This window comes from Melanerpes formicivorus, unplaced genomic scaffold (assembly GCF_026170545.1).
Source record: "Melanerpes formicivorus ecotype bairdi unplaced genomic scaffold, bMelFor1.0.p_v2 SCAF_64, whole genome shotgun sequence".
In the NCBI taxonomy this organism is placed as follows: domain Eukaryota; kingdom Metazoa; phylum Chordata; class Aves; order Piciformes; family Picidae; genus Melanerpes; species Melanerpes formicivorus.
The window spans coordinates 1167777-1189925 of NW_027142416.1; the positions used below are offsets into that span (position 1 = coordinate 1167777).

Below are 22149 nucleotides of genomic sequence, written 5' to 3' on the forward strand. Positions count from 1 at the left end.
GAAACCCAGAACACAAACTGGCAGCTGCAGGGGCTCTCTTTTTCCATCTTTCTCATTAGCAACCAAAATTATGGTCCCGGTGCATAGGCTGGCTTCAGTGAAATGAAGCTTGAGGAGGGCAGATTGGGACTGGAGATTAGGAAGAAATTCTTGACAGTGATGGTGGTGAGACACTGGAACAGGTTGCCCAGGGAGGTTGTGGATGCCCCCTCCATGGAGATGTTCAAGGCCAGGTTAGATGAGGCCTTGAACAACCTGGGCTAGTAGAAGGTGTCCCTGCCCGTGGCAGGGGCTTGGAATGAGATGATCTTTAGGGCCCCATCCAACCCAAACTATTCTATGGATCTGTGACTCTGAGAAACTATGTTTGCCTTCTGGCTTGCCACTGTTTTAGAGGTGTGTGCTTTGGATCAGCCATCAACGGGGTTAAGAGCACAGATGGTTAGTGAGCTCAGCCCTAGCAGGACTACTGTAAGTGAGAATGGATGGAGGAGAGGAGCAAGTTGTAGGTTTGGCTCCTGGCAGCTGGGCTGCAAATTCTTAGAGGGCTGAAAAAGGAAAGAGATCCTTTTGAATCTGATACACAGATGAGATCAACTTGGAGATAGTTCTTGGGTTGTTTGGTTTTTTTTCCTATGTGGTGTTCCTCAAAAGACCATTGTGGGGGCACTGGGATGACAAGGATTCTTTTGTCTTGCAGTGCCTGTCATGTCACAGTTATTTTCTTGTTGCCATATACTTGCAGAATTCACTTTCAGTTTTTCTCTGGAATGAGATCATGTTCCTGTAGGTTAATGCCTTTGCTTTCACATTCTGGAGCTGTGCAGTTGCTGGGCTCATGACACGAACAAGATGTCTTAAGCTTGAAATGTAATGGGGACTGTTAGATCTGTGATTGCACTGGCACCTAGAGACCTTGACTGAGACTGAATTATAGAACCACAGAATGGATCTCCAAGGGTCATCCAGTCCAACCCTCTGCAGTCAGCAGGGACATCCTCTACTACAGCAGGTTGCTTAGAGCCCTATTGAGCCCCACCCTGAATGTCTCCAGGGATGGGGCCTCAACTACCCCCCTGGGCAATCTGTTCCAGTGTTCCAGCACCCTCATGGTGCAGAACTTGTTCCTCACATCCAATCTAAAACTGCTCTTCTCTCATTTCAAACCATTGCCCCTCATCCTGTCCCTGCAGGCCTTTGCAAACAGTCACTGCAGCATTTTTGTGTCCTCTTCAGGTACTGGCAGGCTGTTCTTAGGTTTCCCTGGAGTCTTTTCTTCTCCAGGCTGAACACCCCCATCTCCCTCAGCCTGTCCTCATAGCAGAGCTGCTCCATCCCCCTGATCATCTTTGTGATCATCCTCTGGACTTTCTCCATCAGTTCCATAACCTTCCTATGCTGAGAGCTCTAGGGCTGGATATAGCACTGCAGGTGAGGTCTCAGCAGAGCAGAGCAGCAGGTTCCCCTCTCTCCATCTCTGGCCATGCTGCTTTTGATGCAGCCCAGGCTGCCGTTGGACTCCTGAGCTACAAGTTCACACTTGTTCATGCCCAGCTTCTCATCCACCAGCATCCCCAACTCCCACGGTACCCAGTACTGTACAAACAGAGTATTTCCAACAGATTAAAGAGACTAGGAAGGGGGTGAGGGGAGAAAGGTAGGTGCCAAGAGTTACAGCAATCTGCATAGCATGACCCAGAGAAACTAGAACTGGGATCTCAAACCCTGCTAGCAGTCAGTGACTTAAAGCCATCATTTTGCTGTGGGAGATGGGTCATCTCCCTTCAAGGGTTTAGAAAGTAGCCAGACCAGTTCCTCTGTTTATGTAAGGAAGATGTTTGTAGACCTCTTGATCCTAAGGCAATTAATACAGGCTATTGGGGAAGGGGTAGGGGGATGGTGGACAAAAAAGGCAGGGGTGGGGGTGTGGAAATAAAGAAGCTGGGCTAGATTGTCATGTAAATGGCACCCAGAATGCCTCAGATTCTTCCAGATGCAGCTGTTTTTGTGTTGGGTTTGGGGTTTTTTGGTCAGTTGTAAGCACCACATTTACATATTTCTGTATTAATCTGGGGGGAAAAAATCTTATTGCATAAAGTTGGGATCCTACCAAATGAAAACAAAATACAAGGCAAAGGGAAGAGTGAGAAGCTGTTCCAAGGATGTTCAGGAACTGAGTTAGAGGTTAGGGCTGCATTCTGGGGAGGAAAAAACCCACATTAATAATAAAAAAGCCAGGCTCCATCTGATTTCATACCCTGAAACCTTATAAACGTTGCAGAGGAACAGAAGATATGACCCAGGGTGTTTTTGTTTGATGAATGCCTCGAAGGACCAGGGCCAGTGTCCTGCTCACAGCCCAGCAACCTGTGCCAAGAGCGTTGCTGTACAATGTGTCATCACTCGGGAACCTAAAGAATTGGACTTGAGAAAACAGTGCTACAAAATATCAGCCCCTTCCCAGAAAGGTTCACTTCAGGCTTCGGAGGAAAACGGAACAACTAATTTCCACCGAATACAATTCAGCTGTGCAGAAACTTTCTTAAAGGCGTAGGTGGAGGAGCCGGCGGCTGTGGAGCTGTTTGAACTCGCAGTGGCAATCAGGGGTCATCCTTGTTGGCTCTTGCATCCTTTCTGCTCTCGGAGGACTTTACCAACAGCAAGCAGTTCATCCCCTGCCCTCGGCGGGGAGGAGGGGAAGTGCTGTGGGGGAGGCTTCAGGGGTTCTGCTCCTGAGGAGGGAGCTCCCCAAAGTGTTGTGCCTAAGTGGGGCTTATCTGGAGCCTGAAATGGAGCTGCTGCTGAGGCAAGAGCTTGGTGGGGAAGGGAGAAGGAAAGGAGAAGAGAGGCAAGGGAAAAGGGGAGTGGGGGGAAAGGGAAAGGAGAATTAAAGGAAAAGGGGAAGGAAAGGGAAAGAAAAGAAGAAGGGAAGGGAGAAAGGGAAAAGGGCTGTCTAGCTGCCAGGAGAAGCTTCTAGTTCAGATTTTCATGTAAAAAATTTGTTATTCTAACAAAGTGGTGAGGGATACATGATGTAAATGGGAAGTGTTGCAGAGATGGACTTCTGCTTGCTTGCAAATGCTGTTTTGTTTGAGGACATGAGGCCAGCTTACAGCTAGTAATCCTTTTACTGATTTAAGACTCACTTCCACAGGAATGGTGTTTGCTGGGATAGCTCACCATAAGCTTTTGTGTGTGTTTGTTTTGAGGGAATGCATATGAACATCCTCTGCCTTCTCCCTGATGTGAAGAGGGATCTGTGTTGATCACCCAGAAGGGTGCGTTGCTGCTGGCTGTAGGACACTGCCAGCTTCACCTGCTTCAAGAGCAGTCTAAGCTCTGTCTCATTTTGAACTTCAGGCAAAATTTAAAAATAAAATTAAAAAATGGTCTGAGCCATAGGAGGAGTTTCATCCCTGAGATAAAGTCAGGGCTGTTGTGGATTGCTCCTTTAGCAAGTCAGGGGAAGGGTGGTGAAAGCCAAAGAAGTCCAGGTAGAAAACAAAGAGTAACTTTCAGTGCTAATAACTGACTGTGTAGCATCTGCAGACACAGCTCTTTGTATAAGGTGCCCTACAGCATGGTGAGATGGTCCAACCCCTTCTGTTAATGCAGAGAAGGAAATCCTGACAGATTATTCACTTCTGAAAACAAATCCCATTAAGGACACCCTCAAGGTGTACCCCCAGCCACCCTCTCAAGGGCTCCAGATCCTCTGCACTGGCCTCCGCACCCTGATTGCATTCACACCTTCTGTAGATGTATGATGGGGCCCACACCCCCGGGAACAACTGCCCTCCACCTGCAGCCAGGGGAGCAGAGAGCAAACCCCCCCAAAAGTGATGAGAGCAGGCCCCCTGCCTGGGGGGGCAGCTCGGGGTGGGGGATGCTGTCAGGAGGGAAGCCAGGTCCTGCTGCTGGCCTGATGCTGTCCTTAGGCTCCCTCTAGAGTTTACATCAAATGAGTGAAAGGTCTCCAACTCCACTTGTGCTGCACCCTGCCCCTACAGGGAGACATGCAAAGGGCATCTCCTAGCACTCCCACAGCTCTGCACTGCTCCAGTCCTGGGCGCTCCTGGATGACACCCCAGGTCCTTCGTATGCTAAAGTGGCTTTTTCCTCCCTAATGGTCTTTGCTGCCGAACCTCACTGGGCCCTAATCTTGCCCAGAAGGGAAAAGCTCCAGTTCAGTGGGTTATGAACACCCTCATTCGAGGCCTCTAACTTGAATCTTATGGCAGCTTCACCCCTCACCTCTCGAGGAAATTAGCATTTTGCCTGCAAATTGGACATGTGGAAAAGCAGCAGCTCAGTACCAGCTACGGTGTGTGAGAAGCAAACTTACTCGAGCCTCCAGCTTCCAGATGGGTCATATCATGTCCTTGCCTTCTTCATTCTCAACTGAAGGATGCATCCTGTGGAGGAGCTCAGGTATTTTTCCAAATTTCCCTGCTGTTTGTGAGGGAATATTGCAAATCCCCAACACCCCAGGTGCTTTCTGTGTGCAGTTCAGATGTGCTTTGCTGGGTCACTGACAGCTTTATAAAGAGCTAGGAAAGGAGGGTGGCCAAAACGCGGATGGGAAGCTTGCCTAAGTGGTTCTGGAGGAAAGAAAAACAGCCAGCAGCGCTGCCAATGGAAAAGCCCAAACAAGAGAGAGCAGTGGGGTACTGTGGGGAGAGGGGACAATATGTTCAGAGGCTGCTAGAAGAGCCAGGACATTCCTGACACTCTTACAAACACTCCTCCCTCTTTCCTGGTTCCCTCCTCCAAATTTTGGTTGGAGTTGGGGGGTGGGGAGGGGTGCTTGTGCTGTTTGTTTTCCGTTCTCTCTCTAATCCCATCTTCCGATCTGTGAGTAGCTGTGTCTTCAGCTTAAACGGCAACAGAGGGAAGGCGAACCGGGCGATTGGAGGCAGGAGCTTTAAGGGTCGGTCCCGGAGCTAGCTGTACCCACCCCGCTGCGCGGCCGCGCACAGCCCGCGCACCACCTCCTCTGCTGTGCCCCACTTTTGCAAGACGATGGCGCTCTGATCTTTCCAGATCTTTTGACTCCAGGATTCTCTGGGATCGGGTTGGGTTTTGGTGGTGGTTGTTTCTGGTTTTTGGTTTGGTTCTTGTTGGGGGGTCGTGGCTTTTTGTTGTTGTTGGTTCTTGTTTTGTTTTGTTTTGGGTTGGGGTTGGAGTTGGGTTTGGTTTGGTTTGGTTTTTTTGCACGCTTCTCTGCTGTTCCAGGCAGGCGCCTGCCTCTCTCACGATTTGCTGCAACCATCGGGGGTGCCTGACTGTAAACAAAACACTTTAGATCATGGCAAGGTCGCTGCAGACACAGCCCCTTTTTCTTTTTCTTTTTTTTTTTTTTTTTTTTTTTCCCCCCTTTTTTTTTTTTCCTCTTTTGCAGCCGCAGCGATTTAAGGTGGAATGCCGAGGCAGGGCGGGGTGAGGGGAGAACAAGCCGAAAGGGCGATGGGGACGGATGCTCGGACCTCGCGGCCGCGGATGCTCTGCAGCATCCATGGAGGAGAAGGAGAGAGGGATAACCCAAGGAGCAGATCGCTCCTTTTTCTTTTGCTTCCATCAGTGGCTTTAATTATTCGCTACCCCCCTACCCCCTCCTCTCTGCTCCCGCCTCTTTGGCTTTAATTATTCGTTTTCAGTATACTCGTAGGGCATTCAGGGGCTTACTCTCAGGCCCTTGTGCGAGGGGAGGTATAAACAGAACAACAACAAAAAAGAAGGTTCTTGTCCCACAGTTAACTGTTGTGTTTGGTTTGAGGGATTTTATTTCATTTTCTGTTGCTTTGTTGTTGTTTTTTTCCTTCTCAGAAGGTTGCAGATAAATCAGGGCTCTTCTGCCCTGCAGTCCTTTCAAATATTTGGAACCCGTTTTTACTGTTGGTTTGTTGTTTGGTTTTTGGGTTTGTGGGCTTTTTTTTCCTGCTGGTATGTGTTTCTCTGGTCCTATGTCGTAATCCTACCTATTAAACAAGCCAAGTGTCCCACACCTGACAGAGAAAGTGAAGCTTGAAATGGCACTTCCTGGCTGGTGGCTATGGAAGTGAAAGACAGGAAAGCCTGGAGAAACGAAGATGATGATCTGCAAACAAAGCAGATGAGCAGGCCCCACTTTGCCAGCTGATGCAGTTTTATCAGGGACTCAAAACTTCAAACAAAAGTCTCAGCTCCTGCAGACAGGAGAATGCCAGCTTAGATTGTCTTGAGGTGAATTGGGAGTTGAGGTGAACTTGGGGGTGCTGAGAGGAGCTGGAAAACAACTGAGCAGTGAAAAAGATGTCAAACAAATAAAAATAATGTGACTAGTATTTTGTCTCAACCTTGTGGGTTTTAAACCCATCTCATATGTGTATTCTTCCTTGTTTTGTCTGAGCACACCTGTTTTTTGAACTTGTATCTGATGATACTTGAGTGATTGGTGTGAGCAGAGGCCAGGGGCTACTATCTCGAGGCTGATTCATAGATTATCAGGTTGGAAAGGACCTCCAGGATGATCGAGTCCAACCTTTCAGGGTAAGAATATAGTTTAAATAAAGTGGCCCAGCACCCTGTCAAGCTGGGCCTTGAAAGTGTCTAATGTAGGAGAATCCACCACCTCCCTTGGGTGGATCTACCTTCCAATGTTTAATAGTTCAAATGGTGAAAAAAAAGTTTTCTGGCATTCAGTCCTAATCTTCCCAGTAGCAACTTGTCCCCATTAGCCCTTGTCTTGATGAGGGCAAGCAGAATGCTGTGGCCTGGGCTCGAGCCCAGGTTTTGTCCCCTTTCCAGTTTGTGCACAGGAGCAACTGCAGCAAAGGTTTCAGTGGCCCATCAAAACCGTGGACCTCAAACCAGAATGACTCTGTAAGTACAGCAGGGGGGAAAAGCTCCACATCTTCGAGCCCAAATCAGCTGGCTTTTCTTTCAGCCAGCTCAAACCAGTTGTGTTGACCCCTTCATTGTTGAGGGAGCTTATCACTAATGCAGCCTTCTCAGAAGCAAAATTTGGAGAGGGTTGCTGAGAATGCTTTGCAGAGGAGACCTAGCCAGATGTATTGGAATGAAGAACCTCCAGCCTCTCAAAGATTCAGGCCTTATATATGAACCCCTGGAAAAAGTCACAAACTTCAGCACCTGAGATTACCCACAGTGTCCTGCAATCCATTTTGGGGGGTTGCCTTGCCTTGTGACAGGAGATGGCTGTGGAAAGGGCTGGAGACAAGGAAGGCAGAGAAGAGGACACAATATTGCTCTTATTTCCACCATACCTTCTGTGGCTATCTGAGGAAGCTGCATAGAAAATCCATGGCTGTGACTCTTGTCTCATCTAATCTTCCAAGCATACAAACAGGACAAGACTGAATGCTTTTGTTTTCTTTCCCCTGCTTGCTGAGATCCGAAATCCCTGCAGAGGGTTTTTTCAGATCCCTTTTTTCACATAGTCCTTTTTTCTGCTGAGAAGGCAGCAAGTCCTCCTATCCCCTGGGAGCCTGGCTCTGCTGCCAGCAGGGTCGAGGGTGCAGCGAGGTCAGGGTGCTGGTCTTCCCTGCACGCCCCGGGTAGGACAGCTCTCCCACTAGCCCCGAGCTTAACCACAGACCCTGGAGGTGAGGGGTGGGTGGGGCTGCACCGCCAGAGCCAAACCCGGGAAAATCAGAGTGGTGGGAGAGCCTCCTGTCACAGGAACGCATTAAACGTAACCAGTCTGCCACCATTACTCAGGCTTCTCAGGGCAAGCGACAAGATAGGGCGGGGGGAATCTTGTGGGGGCGGGTGGTGGGCACAAATTCCGTCGGGCTCGGGCTTAGCCGAGGGAGGAGGAGGTGGCGGCGAGCAGGCAGGCAGTGCGATGCCTTCCCACCTCTCCGGCCTCCATCGCTCCCCGACAGCTCGGAGCCACCTTTAGAGCCGGCGGCGGCGAGGCAGGGCCGGGCCGACGGGGCGGTGCCCGCCGCCGTAACCAATGGCTCGGCCGGGCTTTTAAATAGACTCGTCCTGTCAATCATTTTCTTCTTCGTCAGCCTCCCTTGTATCGCCATCTTGCCGGTCTTGTCTCCTCTTGTTTTTTTCCGACTACGTTTTTACTACGCGGCGGCCGGTGCGAGCGGCGGGGACACCACCATCGCCGGCAGCATCACCATCGCCGGCGGGGCAGCGCGGGGCCGCCTTCCCCGACCCCGCACCACGCCTCTACCCGCCCGGGGCTCCTCGGCGGCGGCGGCTCTCGGGGCTCACCCCCGGGCCGGCGCTTATGCAAGGGCGCTTCCTCGGCCCTTCTCTGTGGGCGAGCGGGGTCGGAGAGCGGGTCAGCGCGGAGAAGAGGCGCGGAGAAGAGCGGCCGAGAGCCCAGAAGTAAGAAGGCGGAGAGGAGGAGGCGGAGGAGGAGGCGGAGGAGGCGGCGGTGGCGGCTGGGAGGGGGGAAAGAGCAGCGAGCAAAACAACCGCCGCCAGAAGAAAGAGGGTGGGGGGAGATGTCAAACGTCCGTATTTCTAATGGGAGCCCTACCCTGGAGCGCATGGAAGCCAGGCAGTCAGAGTACCCGAAGCCGTCTGCGTGCAGGAACCTCTTCGGTCCGGTGAACCATGAAGAACTAAACAGGGACTTGATGAAGCACCGCCAGGAGATGGAGGAGGCATGCCAGAGGAAGTGGAATTTCGATTTCCAGAATCACAAGCCACTGGAAGGCAGGTACGAGTGGCAAGCCGTGGAGAAGGGGAGCTCGCCCGACTTCTACTTCAGACCGCCGAGGCTACTGAAAGCTGCCTGCAAGTCCGCTGGCCGCCAGAGCTTGGATGTAAACGGGAATTGCCAAACCATGGTTTTTGTCGGCTCTCAGGGAATCTCAGAGGACACTCACTGTGTAGATCAAAAGACTGATGTTTCTGAAAATCAGACGGACTTTGCAGAGCAGTGCACTGGGCAGAGGAAAAGACCTGCTACCGATGGTAACGTACCCTCGCCAAGGCGGCAGCGCTTTTCTCCGCCCGCCCGCCCTGCCGGTCTCAGCGCCGGGGCTGTCGGCCCCTTCGCCGGGGGCCATGCGTGACCTGGCCGCCGTGGGCTGTGCCGACTTGGTGTACCACCACCCACCCCACCCCTGCTTCTTTTCGCCTAAAAAAAGCTCAGGTGCTGTTTGTTGTCCCGGGGAGGGGGGGTGGGGTCCCGCGTTACATGGAAGCTGGTAGCTGATGCGCAAGGAAAAGCTTTAGACGTGGATCGTTCCCCCTCCGCAGGCGCCCGGCCTCCCGGCCAGCTGGGGGAAGGTTCATAACGCGCCCGCGAAGCAAAAGAGGGACAGAGATTTCAGCCGAAATCAGGAAAATGGCATCTCTCAGAGAGGAACCCAGCTCCCTTTCTAGTAGCTGATAGCTGACACGGGGATCCGGGACTATTCCCCCTCCCCCACCCAGCCCCATCTACCCTCCCTGGGTGACAAACAAACATCTGGAAGGAAAGTATTTTAATAACACGTTTCCCCCACCCTTGTTTTTAATTTTCCCCTCCTAGATTCCTGTCCTCAAAATAAAAGGGCCAACACAACAGAAGAAGAGGTTTCAGAAGACTCCCCCAGTGCCAGTTCAGTGGAGCAAACACCCAAGAAATCAAGCCCAAGACGACAACAAACGTAAACTGTTTAGGTAGGTTCCTTTTAGGCTCTGCCTTAGGGTGTGAATAAGGGACAGAAAGGGTTACCGAGTGGGTGTCGTGCTTTGACTGGAGGAGAACTGGGGAAGGGGGGAAAGGAGCTTGGAGCCCCTCCGGTCTTGCCGCGGGGAAGGGGGGCTTCCCCCAAGCGCTCGCAGATGGGCGTGTATTGGAGGGGGGGATTGGGACGCGCAGGGCTTCAACAAAACGAGTGAAGCGCGGCAGGGCAAGGGCTGGTGGCGGCGGCTGGAGCCCGAGTCGTGGTGGTACCGACTCTGCCCTCCGGCAGCCAGACCGGCGGCAGGGAGGGCCCGTTCCCAGGGACCGTGCGGGTGGAGGGACCGCGTTTTCAGCTCGGCTAGTGCGTAATGTCAGATGACGAGGGATTTCGGGGGGCTTCCCGTGTGTCCCGACTCGGCCCCTCCTTCCCGATGCTTTTTCACCTACAATGCCCGCGTTGGCGTCGCGGTGACCTCGCAGTCGGGAGAATTAAGAAGTTGGATTTAAGGGGAATCCGGGTATTTTGTTTAAAAATCGAGCTTGACAGAGCTCGTTTGGTTTCTTTGGTGGTAGGGTATTTTTTTGGTTTGTGTTTTTTGTGTGTGTGCGCGCTCCCTCTTCCTCCCCCGAGTTGTTTTGGTTTGGGTTTAGGCGCTGGCAAAGGGAAGGGAGCGGGTTAATGGGAGCTGGGTTGTGTCGCTCCCCCTCCTTCTTGTTGTTGTTTTGTTTTAAGGCGAGGGCTGGGGTGGGAGGGAGCTGGTAAATTGCGCCGGCGGTTTTGGAGCCGAGGTTTCGGGGGAAGGTTTACAAACTAGATTTGCGATTGTGCAGAAAGAGATGAAGCTGTACAAGAGAAGTTTGCAACAAATTGGTCCCGTTGGGGCGAGCCGTGGCGGAGCACGTCAGCTATGCAAATGCCGCTACTACCGCCCGTTTGTTTGGGGTGGGGGCAGGGAAGGAGCGGGCCGAGCCCCGGGACGAAGAGGAGGACGGCTCCCGCCGCCGCTCTCTTTTTCTCTGCCGAGCGCCCGCGGGAATGCCGGCGGCCGGGCTCCGGGCGTGCAGGACGGCTCCGGGACCCCGCGACCCCACCCGGGCAGGGCCTGATCGTCTTGGGGATGCGGCGTCGGTTGGGAGCGGTTGCGCCGCGGATCGCGTTTCTTCTAGATGCTTTTTTAAATCGCCTTCTCCCTCTCCCGTCTTCTTTTCCCTCCCCCCCACCCCCCCTTCCCGTTGCAGAGCGGAGGATGTGCGTTGTGTCTTCGTTCCTCGGGTGCGGCGGGGGGCGATGAAGCGAGGAAGATGTAAAGTTGTAGTGGAGACTAAAATACATATCGGCCGATCTCCGGGGGATGGAGGTCCTGTACAAGCACTGAAAACAAACAAAACAACAAACCAACAACAGCAGCAAAACAAAACACAAAAAAAATAACGTCAAGAAGAAGAAAGCAAACAATAACACTAAGGTTTTCTAGGCACTCTGTAAAGACCTGCCTCTAAAAGCATTGGATGTAGCATTGTGCAATTAGGTGTTTCCTTATTTGCTTCATTGTACTACCTGTGTATATAGTTTTTACCTTATGTAGCACATAAACCTTGTTGGGAGGGGGGGAGGGAGTGGAAGAGGGTGACCGTTTGGAACTTGCTTTCACAATCTAGCAAGGAAAGAAATGTATGAAGAGAAGCAGTGTAGGGTTTTTATTACTTAAAGATGTATTGTCCCTTTAAGTGGGTCGTCTTGTCTTTTTGGTCTTTCTTTCCCTTTTTTTCTCGGTTGTTTTTTTACTGTCCCATGGTGGTAACCCTGCTCAGAGCAGATTATTGCTGTCTGCTCGTGAAAATTTTTCCCACTTCATAGAGATGAAAAGGTGGGGCTGTGATGATTCCATTATGTGCTTGGGCCCACCCTATCCCCATCTCAAATCCATGCAGCAAATTCGAATCCCTGTAAAAGTGTAAATTCATCCCATTTGCATTGCCCGGTTTCCTGACTTGTTTGTGTGTGTTTGTTCGTGAGGAGGTTTTGTTGTTTGTTTCATTGGTATTTTTTTTAACCTAATCTGGAAGCCCCTTTCCCCCCCACCCCCTTCTCCTCTGAATCTCAAATACTAATGTCTTCTGCTCTTGACCCACTTCCTGAAGGGTGTCGTGTGTGAAGGGGAAAAAGGGATACTACATCTTTAATCAGTATTTCTGCATTGCCTGTGTACCTGTCTGTAAAAATAAAACAACGACAACAACAAAAAAGAAGTTTGAAGTGTACCTGTGTACATAACTCTGTAAAGACACTGAGAAATTATACTAACTTATTTATGTTAAAAGATTTTTTTCCTTTTTTTTCTTTGATTTTTTTTAATCTAGAAGACAATATTTCCCCCCATAAAGCCAAAGTGGCATGGTTTTGTGCATTTGTAAATGCTCTGTTTGGTAGTTTGGGGTTTGTGTTTGTGGGTTTGGTGGTTTCTCTTTTTGTTTTTTTGGTTCTTGTTGCCTGCCTTCCCCCCCCCTCCCCCCGATAATTTGTTTTGGTTTAGATTTTTTTTTTTGTTCGTTTTTGTTTGTTTTCGGGTGGGTGGTGTTGGTTTGGTTTTTTTTTCCTTCCCTCCTAATAATATGGCTGTGCTTAAAGGATTGCAGACTGAGCCAATCTAATATTTTTTATTATTTTTAATTTTTTTTTTGGTAATGTGTGGGAAAGTATTTTTTTTTTTCCAGATTTATATTGTTTCACATCAAGCAATCAATAAAGAAAACTGCCATATATAAGAAATACGTTCTTCATTAGTGTGTGTTTCAACCTCCCTCAGCCTGGCACAGGAGGAAAGAAGACTCCTTCGAGAAGTAACAGCAGGTTTCCTTCGGGCGTATCTCCCTGTGTCTCCAGGGCAGGTGAAAAGTAAGGAATGCAGCTCGTCCTCTTCACCCTCACTGAGGTTCTTTCTCAGTGCTAACTGGGATTAATGTGCCCTTTTAATGGAAACGAGAGGAATTTCCTCTCCTGACGTTTCTCTTTTTTTGGGGGGAGGGTAGTGAATAGGTAGCTCGAGGTGCTTTTCGCACTTGGGCGTTTTGACGTGCAAGGCTTCAAACACGAGCAAAAGTTAGCCGCCCTCCTAGGCCGGATCGCCGCTAGCTCTGCACCAGCTTGCCCCGCTCCTGCCCCTTTCGAGGGAGCTGTCGGGGACCACGCCGCTAACCTTCTCCCCTGCACGCCAGCTGTGCTTGCGAGCCCGGAGCGGCTGCTCCCCGCGCCGCGTTCCCTGCTAACAAAGATGGCGCCTCGCACACCCCTGTCCCAGCAGATGCTGCTGCAGGCACCGGCAGCAGCCACTCCCAGCCCCTCCACCCTCCCCCAGCTCCGCCCGGCCCCGCCGCCAGGGTCCCGGGAATGACCGCACCGCCAGCTCGTTACTCCCCAGCACACCGCCGGACAGGGCGATGGCACCGTGGCTGGGGGGAGGGGTGGGCGCAAAGAGATATGGGGGGCGGAGGGGCGCTTCCGAGCCCCGCAGTTCTCCAACGCCGCGCCCAGCCGGCACAGCGGGGCCGTGTCACCGTGCCTCGGGAAGCCCGCAACCCGCGCAGGGCGATGCGGAGGGGATGCGCTTTCATCTCTCCGGCTTGTGAGGAATAAATTGACACGTAAATAGGGGGGCGGCCTGGTACACACACACACACACGCACAGCCCTCGCCCAGCTCCTTCCTGCACCCCCTAGCTACGCGAAGCTGTTGTTTACCCCGCCTGCGCCGGGGCTTGCCCTCGCTCTGAAACCGCCCCGACATCAGCCTTGCTCTGGGGAAGGACGCGGAAAGGAGACAGTCACGCACGGCTTTCCTGCCCTCCTCTCCCCAAACCTGCCCCGACTCCCGACCCGGGCAGATAGCACACCCCGGGCTTGTCCCAGGGCCGAGGAGAAGGGACAGGGCTCAGCCAGCGCGTGCCACCGACTTCTCCGGCTGCAAAGGATCGCTGAGCACCCTGCCCTGCGCCCTCCCCCAGTGCGCTCCGCTATCCCTCCCCCCCACTTTGACTCCAGGCTGCCTTATGGACGGCGGAGAGGGGAAGGTGGTGTGTGCAATGCAGGCGGGGAAACGTGGAAACCCGTGGCGAAAATGTACGGGGAAATAAAAAAAAAGTTGTGTGGTTTTTTTTTTTTTTTTGTTTCCCCAGCACGAACAAAGTGATCACGACAGAAAACAAACAGCGGCGCCCCCCACTCCCATCCCCCCCGGGCAGGCCTATCCCCGAGAAGCCGCCCCTCCGACAGCCAACGGCGGGGGACGCGGGAAAGGAGCGGGGAGCGGCCGCCCGGGGCAGCGGGGGGGGGGGGGGTGGGGAAGGAAGGGGGACGGACTGGTTGAGGTTAGTGCGGGTGCTGGAACCCCCAGGCTGCGGCGGGTTGGTGGTGTGGGAGGGTCCAAGCCTGCTGCTCTACCATGTCAGATCTAGGGTTTGTCCTCTGAGTGTCCCCCACCCCAGCCGCGGCATTGCTTTTCGCCGCTGTCTGGCAGCCGATGGCGGTTTTCATCTCGCTCCGCAGGCCGGGCCGGCAACGGCTGCCGTTCACCTGGGGACGCACCCGCTCCAACCGCACCACCCCAGGGGAGCGGCGCCGCCCGCCCCCTGCCCGGCTCCCCGCCTCCTCCCCTGGCTCGCCCCGGGGCGGGGGGGAGGGGAGAGGGTGCGCGGAGCCGGGAGCGCGGCGAGAAGGGAAAACACCGGCGGGGGACGCGCTCAAACCCGCCCCGATGCCCCTTCCATGGGGGCGGAGGGACCGCGTTATCCCACCCCCGGAGCTGCCGCTTGTTGTTGCGGCGGAGCCCAGCGCGCCTCCGGGTGGGGGGAAGCGGCCTGCGCCATGGGGGAGATTTAAGGTGGAGCTGGGCAGCGCCAGGCCGGGCCTCCCCGTCTGCGCGGCGGGAGGCATTTTTTAACGTTCCACACCGTGTGGTGTTCCCCTCCCCTCCTGCGTTCTTCCCCCTCCTTCCTCGTCGCAGGCGGCTGGAGGCAACCTTGCCTCGCCTGCTTCCGCGCCCTGGGCCCGGCGGGGACGGGGAGGAAAAGGGGGCCGGGGACACCCACGCAAACACACACAACTCCCGCACTTTGTGCTCGGCGAACCGCCCGTGCGGGTCCCGCCTCGACTGATGCAATAGGCGCGGCCGCCCCGCGGGAGCGCGCCGGCAGCCGCGGCACCGCGCATGGAACCTCCCTTCCTTCTTCTCGCTACACGTACACGTAGCTGTGTGCTCGCTGCTCTTCCCCGAATGAGGAAACGGGGAAGGGATTTTTTTTCCGTACCCAGCAGTACAGCTGGGTAGGTTCAGCTGAAAAAAAAAAAACCCAAACTAAAACCAAAACCAAACAAAACCCCCAAACAACAAAGCTCTGAAGAAAACCTGGCAGAAGGAAACATTCCGCTTCAGAAATGCCATCAGGATTTTGTTTCAGCCTCTTCTTAGGCCGTTTGGATGTATTGCTGCTTTTTTAAACACCCAAACGAAAAAGTTCGTGGTATAATGGCTTTTAGCAACACGTGTGAGCTACAGGAAAATAATGAGGTTCTATGGTGAGAACTGTTTTTCTCTGTGCCCAAATGAGCCCTTTTCAGCTTTGATTTTATTGGAAAAACGTTGAAGGCTTTCTGTTCAAACGTTATTATTTTTTTCCCCAAATCTCCAATGTTTTGTTTATTTACTAAGCTAAAAAGAAAGAAAAAAAAGTTGTTTTTCTACACTTGGCTAGTAGTAGCTGCACTTGCTTGCTGTGTTTCACCCAGGGAGCTTGTTTCCTTTCCCAGCCTGCTGCCTGCCTTGCCCACATCAGCTGTTGCAAGACTCAAAATCAGGCACAAAAACAGAGGGGAATGTGCCGAGGTGGAAAACCCAGGAGCTGACTTGCTCCCATGGTAGATGGGGCCCTTTGTTACTTGTTTGGAGAGGCAGCTATCAGCCCTGAGCTGCCATGGCAGCAGGGGAGCAGTGTCATGGCTTCAGGGATGCCAGCACAGCCTGCGGGGCAAGAGCAGCAGCATGGAAGGTTCAAAGGAATGGATGGGTGGAGAGGGCCAGGGAGACGTGCAGATGTCCCCCCGTTGGTGTGCTTCTCAAAGGGGCTTTGCTTTTTTTTGGGACACCTGCTTCTGTAGGCCTAATCTGCAGGCAAGATGTGATCTAACAGAGCTTGCCGCCTTGTGCCAAGGAGCCGACACGTGCTCACCTGTGTCCAATTGAGATCTGATGGAGTTAAGCAGATACAGCTGCTTTATCTTTTGTCTTTTTGGCTCCACATGCCCTGAAACCAGGGCTGCAACTGTGCATCTGTGGAGTGTTACTGGCCTGTGCCTTGCCACTGTTGAGGGAGAGGATGGCTCTGTCTCCTGTTTGTCCTCCACTGTGCTATTACTGGAAAGTGGGGTTTGGGGCAATGCCTTTGGACCCCTCCACCCAATACACAGGCCTGGCTGCCTGCACTGTCCCCATAATAGCAAACCGTGCTAATCTGCAGGCTTCCCACAAGAAAAGGGCACAAGTGGTTTGTTTGCTGTCAAGGTGTTGTAGAATCCCATGTGGGCTACCTCCCAGGGCTCCTGGGGGAGTTTTCTGGCTCTGGATTTTGGAAGAGGAAGCCTGGCAGCTGCAGTGCTGCAGCTGCCACAGCCAGTGACACCAGGAATGGAAGACCAGAAGTAGAGGATGACCATTCGTGGCCCAGGTAAGCCAAGCTGACCTGCTGGGTGCTTCTGGCAGGCTCATAGAATCATAGGATGTTAGGGGTTGGAAGGGACCTTCAAAGATCATCCAGTATAACCCCCCTACCAGAGCAGGACCATAGAATCTAGCACAGGTCACACAGGAATGCATCTAGAGGAGTCTTGAAAGTCTCCAGAGAAGGAGACTCCACAACCTCTCTGGGCAGCCTGTTCCAGTGCTCTGGGACCCTCACAGTGAAGAAGTTCCTCCTCCTGTTGAGGTGGAACCTCCTGTGCTGTAGTTTCTATCCATTGCCCCTTGTCACAGGGTGCAAGTGAGCAGAGCCTGTCCCCTCCCTCTTGACACCCAGCCCTCAGATATTTAGAAACATTTATTCAATCTCCTCTCAGTCTTCTCCACACTAAAGAGCCCCAGGGCTCTCAGCCTTTCCTCATGGGGCAGTGCTCCAGTCCCTCAATCATCCTGGTAGCTCTCAGCTGGACTCTCTCCAGGATCCCTGTCCCTCTTGAACTGGAGAGGCCCAAACTCCATGCAATATTCCAGGTGAAATCTCACCAGGGCAGAGTAGAGGAGGAGGAGAACCTCCCTTGATCTGCTGGACACACTCCTCTGAATGCACCCCAGGATCCCATTGGCCTTGGCTACCAGGGCACATTGCTGGTCCATGGATAATTTCTTGTCTACTTCCAGGTCCTTTGGCACAGAGCTGCACTCTAGCAGATCACCTCCTAACCTGTTCTGGTGCAGTTTATTATCCCTTCCCAGGTGCAGGGCTCTTCACTTAACCTTGTTGAACTTCTTTAGGTTCCTCTCTGCCCAGCTCTCCAGGCTGTGCTGGCAGGGGTTGTCCTGCTCCCTGTCAGCGTCTTGGCACCTGCCAGCCAGCTCTGGGTGGAAACTGAGAGCAACACCCCTTGTGGTTTAGCCTTCCCCATCCACAGAGACAGGCTGTGCCAGTTCAGGCTTTTGTACCTGGCCGTCCTACTGCGCCTGCAGCTGTTTGGAGGAGCCAGCAGGCAGGAGCGTAAGTTTCATTCCAATTTTATCCTTGGCCACACATCTGAGACTTCAAGCAAGGATTCCAGTTGTGGGCAGACTCCCCATTTTGTGTGCTCCAAACACTACTCCCACAAAGACCAAGCAGCCCTTTACATGGAGGCCAAAAACCCAACTGTTGCCTGCTGAAGGCTTTCTGTTGTGACTAGCTGTATCCAGACTGAAACCAGGGGCCTACAAGTGCAGGAAGGGCTCTCTAGACCCCCTACTACCTGGGCAGAAAGAGTAATTTGCCATTGGAATGGGCTGCCCAGGGAGGTGATGGAGTCACTGTCCCTGGAGGTGTTCAAAAAAGGATTGGACATGGCACTTGAAACCATGGTTTAGCTGTCAGGGAGTGTTAGGTATTTTCTAATAGATTGGACTTTATGATCTCTGACATCTTTTTCAACCTGGTTGATTCTATGATTCCATGAAGAGGTCTTGAAGCAGATGGCTGGGACACAGCAAGCGTGGTGCCTGCTGCAGTCCTCACTTTCCTTGGACAGTAAGGAGGTTTGGAGCTGACCATAGCACACATTTTTTTCCTGCCAAATGGCAATGCCTGGAGGCAAAACTTGGTAACCTGGCTGACCACAAACTTTCTTTTCTCTTTTCTTTTTTCCTGGAGCAAAGTGATAAATTGTTCCCATCTGAGCTGTTGGTTTCCTGCTGGTTTTTTTTGTTATTCTATGTTGTGGGCCGGGGGTCCTAAGGGATAAATATGGATAGTGAATTTATTTTATTAGTGGATTAGTGGAACAGAGACCTCTGCTGGTTTGGTTTGCAGAGCTGCTGGCTATCTCGGCCACTGAAGAAGTCAAGTAGCAGATTCCATGGGCAGTGTTTCCCTTTGGAAATGTCCTCTTGGGTCCCAGGCAGCTGGCAAAGACAGCTAAGAAGCATCATTTCACGTTTTCAGTTGCAATTGCTTGCCTGTGGAGTTTTGATAGCAGCTTTACTTGCTTTAGGAGGGGATGAAAACCTTGAGCCCTGAAGCACAGCAGAGATTCAGAGGCTTGTCAGTATTGAGGAACAAAGCAGTGGGGTGTTTCCATCCACCCCTCTCATTTCAGTTACCTTTTATCCTCTTTCTGTTCTTTCTACCAGCTGGTTGTGTAGAACTGCAGTGAGGATGGCTTCAGAAACCAACTCTTTTGGGTCAGAGCTGCTTGGCATCTTGTCTCTGCTGTCAGGCAGTTGGATAGATGTTGACTTCTACCTGGGCTGTACCTAGGGGCATCAGTGGATGCTAATCTTCCTGGGTTGGACAAAAGTTAATGTAAAAGGCATGGGTTTTTTTTCTAGAACAGCCATCTTCATCTGAGTGCAGTGCAAAAGAGGGCCTGGGGTTTGCAAACAGGTGGAGCTGGGTGAGCCGTGGTTGTTAGTGGAGTCTAAATCCTGAGCCGCAGGCCTTTAAGTCACAGAATGGGTTGCATTGGGAAGGATCTCCAAAGGTCATCCAGTCCAACCACCTCTGCAGTCAGCAGGAATATCCTGCACTAGAGCAAGTTGCTCAGAGCCCTGTTGACCCTGACCTTGAATATCTTCAGGGATGGGGCCTCAACTCCCTCCCTGCATAACCTGTTGCAGTGTTCCAGCACCCTCATGGTGCAGAACTTGTTCCTCACATCCACTCTAAATCTGCTCTTCTCTCATTACAAACCATTGTCCCTCATCCTGTCCCTGCAGGCCTTTGCAAACAGTCCCTCTGCAGCCTTCTTGTAGCCCCTTTGAGGTACTGGCAGGCTGCTGTTAGGTCTCCCTGGAGCCTTCTCTTCTGCTGGCTGAACAGCCCCAGCTCCCTCAGCCTGTCCTCATAGCAGAGCTGCTCCAACCCCATTAGCCCTCCTCTGGTCCTGCTCAGTCAGGTCCATGTCCTTCCTGTGCTGAGGGCTCCAGAGATGGATACAGCACTGCAAGTGAGGTCTCACCAAAGCAGAGTAAGGGGGCAGAATCACATCTCTCCCTGTCTGGCCACGCATCTTTTGGTGCAGCCCAGGCTGCCATTGGCCTTCTGAACTGCAAGCTCACACTGCCTGCTCATGTCCAGCTTCTTGTCCACCAGCACCCTAAGTCCTTTTCCACTGGGCTGTTTTCTATCACCTCATCCCCCCAGTTTGTATTGATAGTGAGGATTGTTCTGGCCCAGGTGCAGGACCCTGCACTTGCTCTTATTGGACCTCACGAGGTTCACCTGTGCCCACTTCTCCAGCTTGTCCAGGTCCCTCTGGATGACATCCTCTTCTACTGGCATATCAACACCACCACTCAGCTTGGTTTCCTGAGCTGCCAGTCTGGCTGAAAGTACCAGAGGCAGGAGTTTCACAGCTGAGTCTGTACTGTTCAAAACATTGCCCCAGGAACCTCCTTCCTCATCCAGGCCTCCCATTCCTGCTCCTGCCATTGCTGGTGAAGCCACTTGAGGAACTGCATCAGGTAATGGTCTTGCAAAGAATTCCCACCTTCTCTTCTTTGTTGCTGGTTTGTGTGTTGGGATCTTTCAGCACCTGAAGGGGTCCTAGAGGAAGGCTGGAGAGGGACTTTTCATCAGGGAGTCTGGCAATATGTTCCACAGATGTTTCCCCTTTTCCATCAATATGGTGCTGGATGCCTGTAGCTGTACAGGGATGCTCAGAATGTCTTACACAGCCATTGGTGTTTTCTGTGGGACCTCAGTGGAGGTAGATGAGACTCCTTCTTTAATCTACACTGAAATGGATTAGAAATAATCAATATTCTTTCCCAAAGAAAGCTGAAGGGTTTTCCTTCCTTAAGAGAATTTATGAACAGCCTGCTCCCCTGATCCCATCCCTCAAATTTGAGTTTCTTATCTCTGCAGTCTGGGTTTCTCCAAAGACTTCCAGGAGCTCTGGGCAAGGCTAGGGAGACCACAGATTCTCCACCTCACTCCAATGTGCTGTCTCTTTGAAGAGCAGCTGTTGCCTTTTGAAGTGAACTTTGCTGGGCAAATGACTATGAACAGATAGGGTGAGACTTTGGCTGGAGATGGGCAGCAGCAAATTCCCTTCCCAGAGGGGACTCTGCTGGCAGAAGGCTTGCAAGATGGATATTCAGCTGCTCCAGCAGCCACTTCCCACTGAAAACACAAAGTGGGGATGAAGCAGGGGCAGAACAGAGATGTGTTAACCTCCTCCAGGTCTGAAGTCCTTGGGAAGAGTGCACCTCACTGCCCTGCCTGACACAAATCTCTTAGCCTTTTTTGCTCCCCTCTGAGCTAAGCTGGAGCTCAGGTAAAGGCAGAGTTTCAAGTCAGGCCAATCTGCCACCAGCACAGGGTGAGGTGGTATGTTGTGGAGCTTTTGTCTGTGCTAGGCTTCTTGGGAAGGGCTGATTCATTCCTGAGAGCCATCCAGTCCTGCTGATGCTCCAGTGTCATTTTGTTACCCTTCTGCCATCTTTTGTTCCTAGTCCTTTCTTCCTAAATTCATCTTTGTATCCTCTGCAATATGTCCTAATTTTTCTGTACATCTTTAATCCAACCTGCAGCTGACCTCTGAATCCAAAGGCACTGTTACTGCTGGGTTTTGTTGTTATTCAGGGCTGTTTGCTCTTGCTCCTGGGAATCTGCCATGTGGCCTCTCTGCACTGGAGTGGCTGTCTCTGGCATGGAGGGAGGTGGCACCACCCCTGGAGGTAAACCTACTACAGACTGGGAGGCAGAGCCTGATTTGTTGTGTTAGCTCCCTAAATACCTGAAGGCATCTTCCGGGAAGGCTGCAGAGGGACTTTTCAGGAGGGCGTCTAGAGACAGGACAAGGGGGAATGGTTTGAAGCTGAGGGAGAGCAGGGTTAGACTGCATCTGAGGAAGAAGTTCTTCAGTAGGAGTGTGGTGAGACTCTGGAATAGGCTGTCCAGGGAGGGTGTGGCTGCCTCCTGCCTGGAGGTGTTGAAGGCCAGGTTGGATGAGGCCTTGAGCAGCTGAGTGTAGTTGAGAGGTGTCCCTGCCTATGGTGGGGAGGTTGGAATCACAGACTTTCAGAGGACTTGAGAGATCATCCAGTCCAACCCCCCTGCCTGAGCAGGAACACCTACACCAGATTGCACAGGATGCATCCAGGCAAGTTTTGGATATCTCCAGAGAGGGAGACTCCCCAGCCCCCCCGGGCAGCCTGTGCCAGTCTTCTGTCACCCTCACAGGGGAAAAAAACTTCCTCATATTTGTGTGAAACTTCTTACGCCTCAACTTCCACCATTGCCCCTTGTGCTGTCATTGGGCATCACTGAGCAGAGCCTGGCTCCAGCCTCTTGGCACTCACCCTGCACATCTTTATAAACATGGATGAGGTCACCTCTCAGTCTCCTCATCGCTAAGCTACAGACCCCCAGCTCCCTCAATCCTTCCTCATACAGAACATGTTCCATTCCCCTAATCATCCTCATGGCTCTGCGCTGGACTCTCTCAAGCAGCTACCTGAGCTCTTTCTTGAACTGAGAGGCCCAGAACTGGACACAATATTCCAGATGTGGCCTCACCAGGGCAGAGTAGAGAGGGAGGAGGAACCTCTCTCAACCTGCTCGTCACACTCCTTCTAATCCACTCTGGAATGGCCTTTGGCTTCCTGGCCACAAGAGCACATTGCTGGCTCATGGTCAACCTTCCATCCACTAGGACCCCCAGGGCCTTTTCCCATTCACTGCTCTCCTCAGGTCAGTCCCCAACCTATACTGGTGCATGGAGTTGTCCCTTCCCAGGTGCAAGGCTCTACACTTGCCTTTGTTGAACTTCAT

At 52.4% G+C, this 22149-nt stretch overlaps 1 protein-coding gene across 1 annotated transcript; it reads left to right on the forward strand.

Annotated features, from left to right (window-relative positions):
* Positions 1-8395: 8395 nt before the first annotated feature.
* On the forward strand, positions 8396-11730 carry CDKN1B (cyclin dependent kinase inhibitor 1B). Its single transcript, XM_068162389.1, has 3 exons — positions 8396-8943; positions 9506-9636; positions 10883-11730. The coding sequence occupies exons 1-2, from the start codon at positions 8469-8471 to the stop codon at positions 9625-9627; spliced, it is 597 nt and encodes a 198-aa protein (XP_068018490.1). The 5' UTR covers positions 8396-8468; the 3' UTR covers positions 9628-9636; positions 10883-11730.
* The last annotated feature ends 10419 nt before the right edge of the window (positions 11731-22149 follow it).

Bases quoted from the DNA above. Each gene is read 5' to 3' on its own strand.
- CDKN1B (XM_068162389.1), top strand. From the start codon at position 8,469: ATGTCAAACGTCCGTATTTCTAATGGGAGCCCTACCCTGGAGCGCATG. The intron at 8,944-9,505 runs GTAACGTACCCT...TTCCCCTCCTAG, and splicing joins GAAAAGACCTGCTACCGATG to ATTCCTGTCCTCAAAATAAA.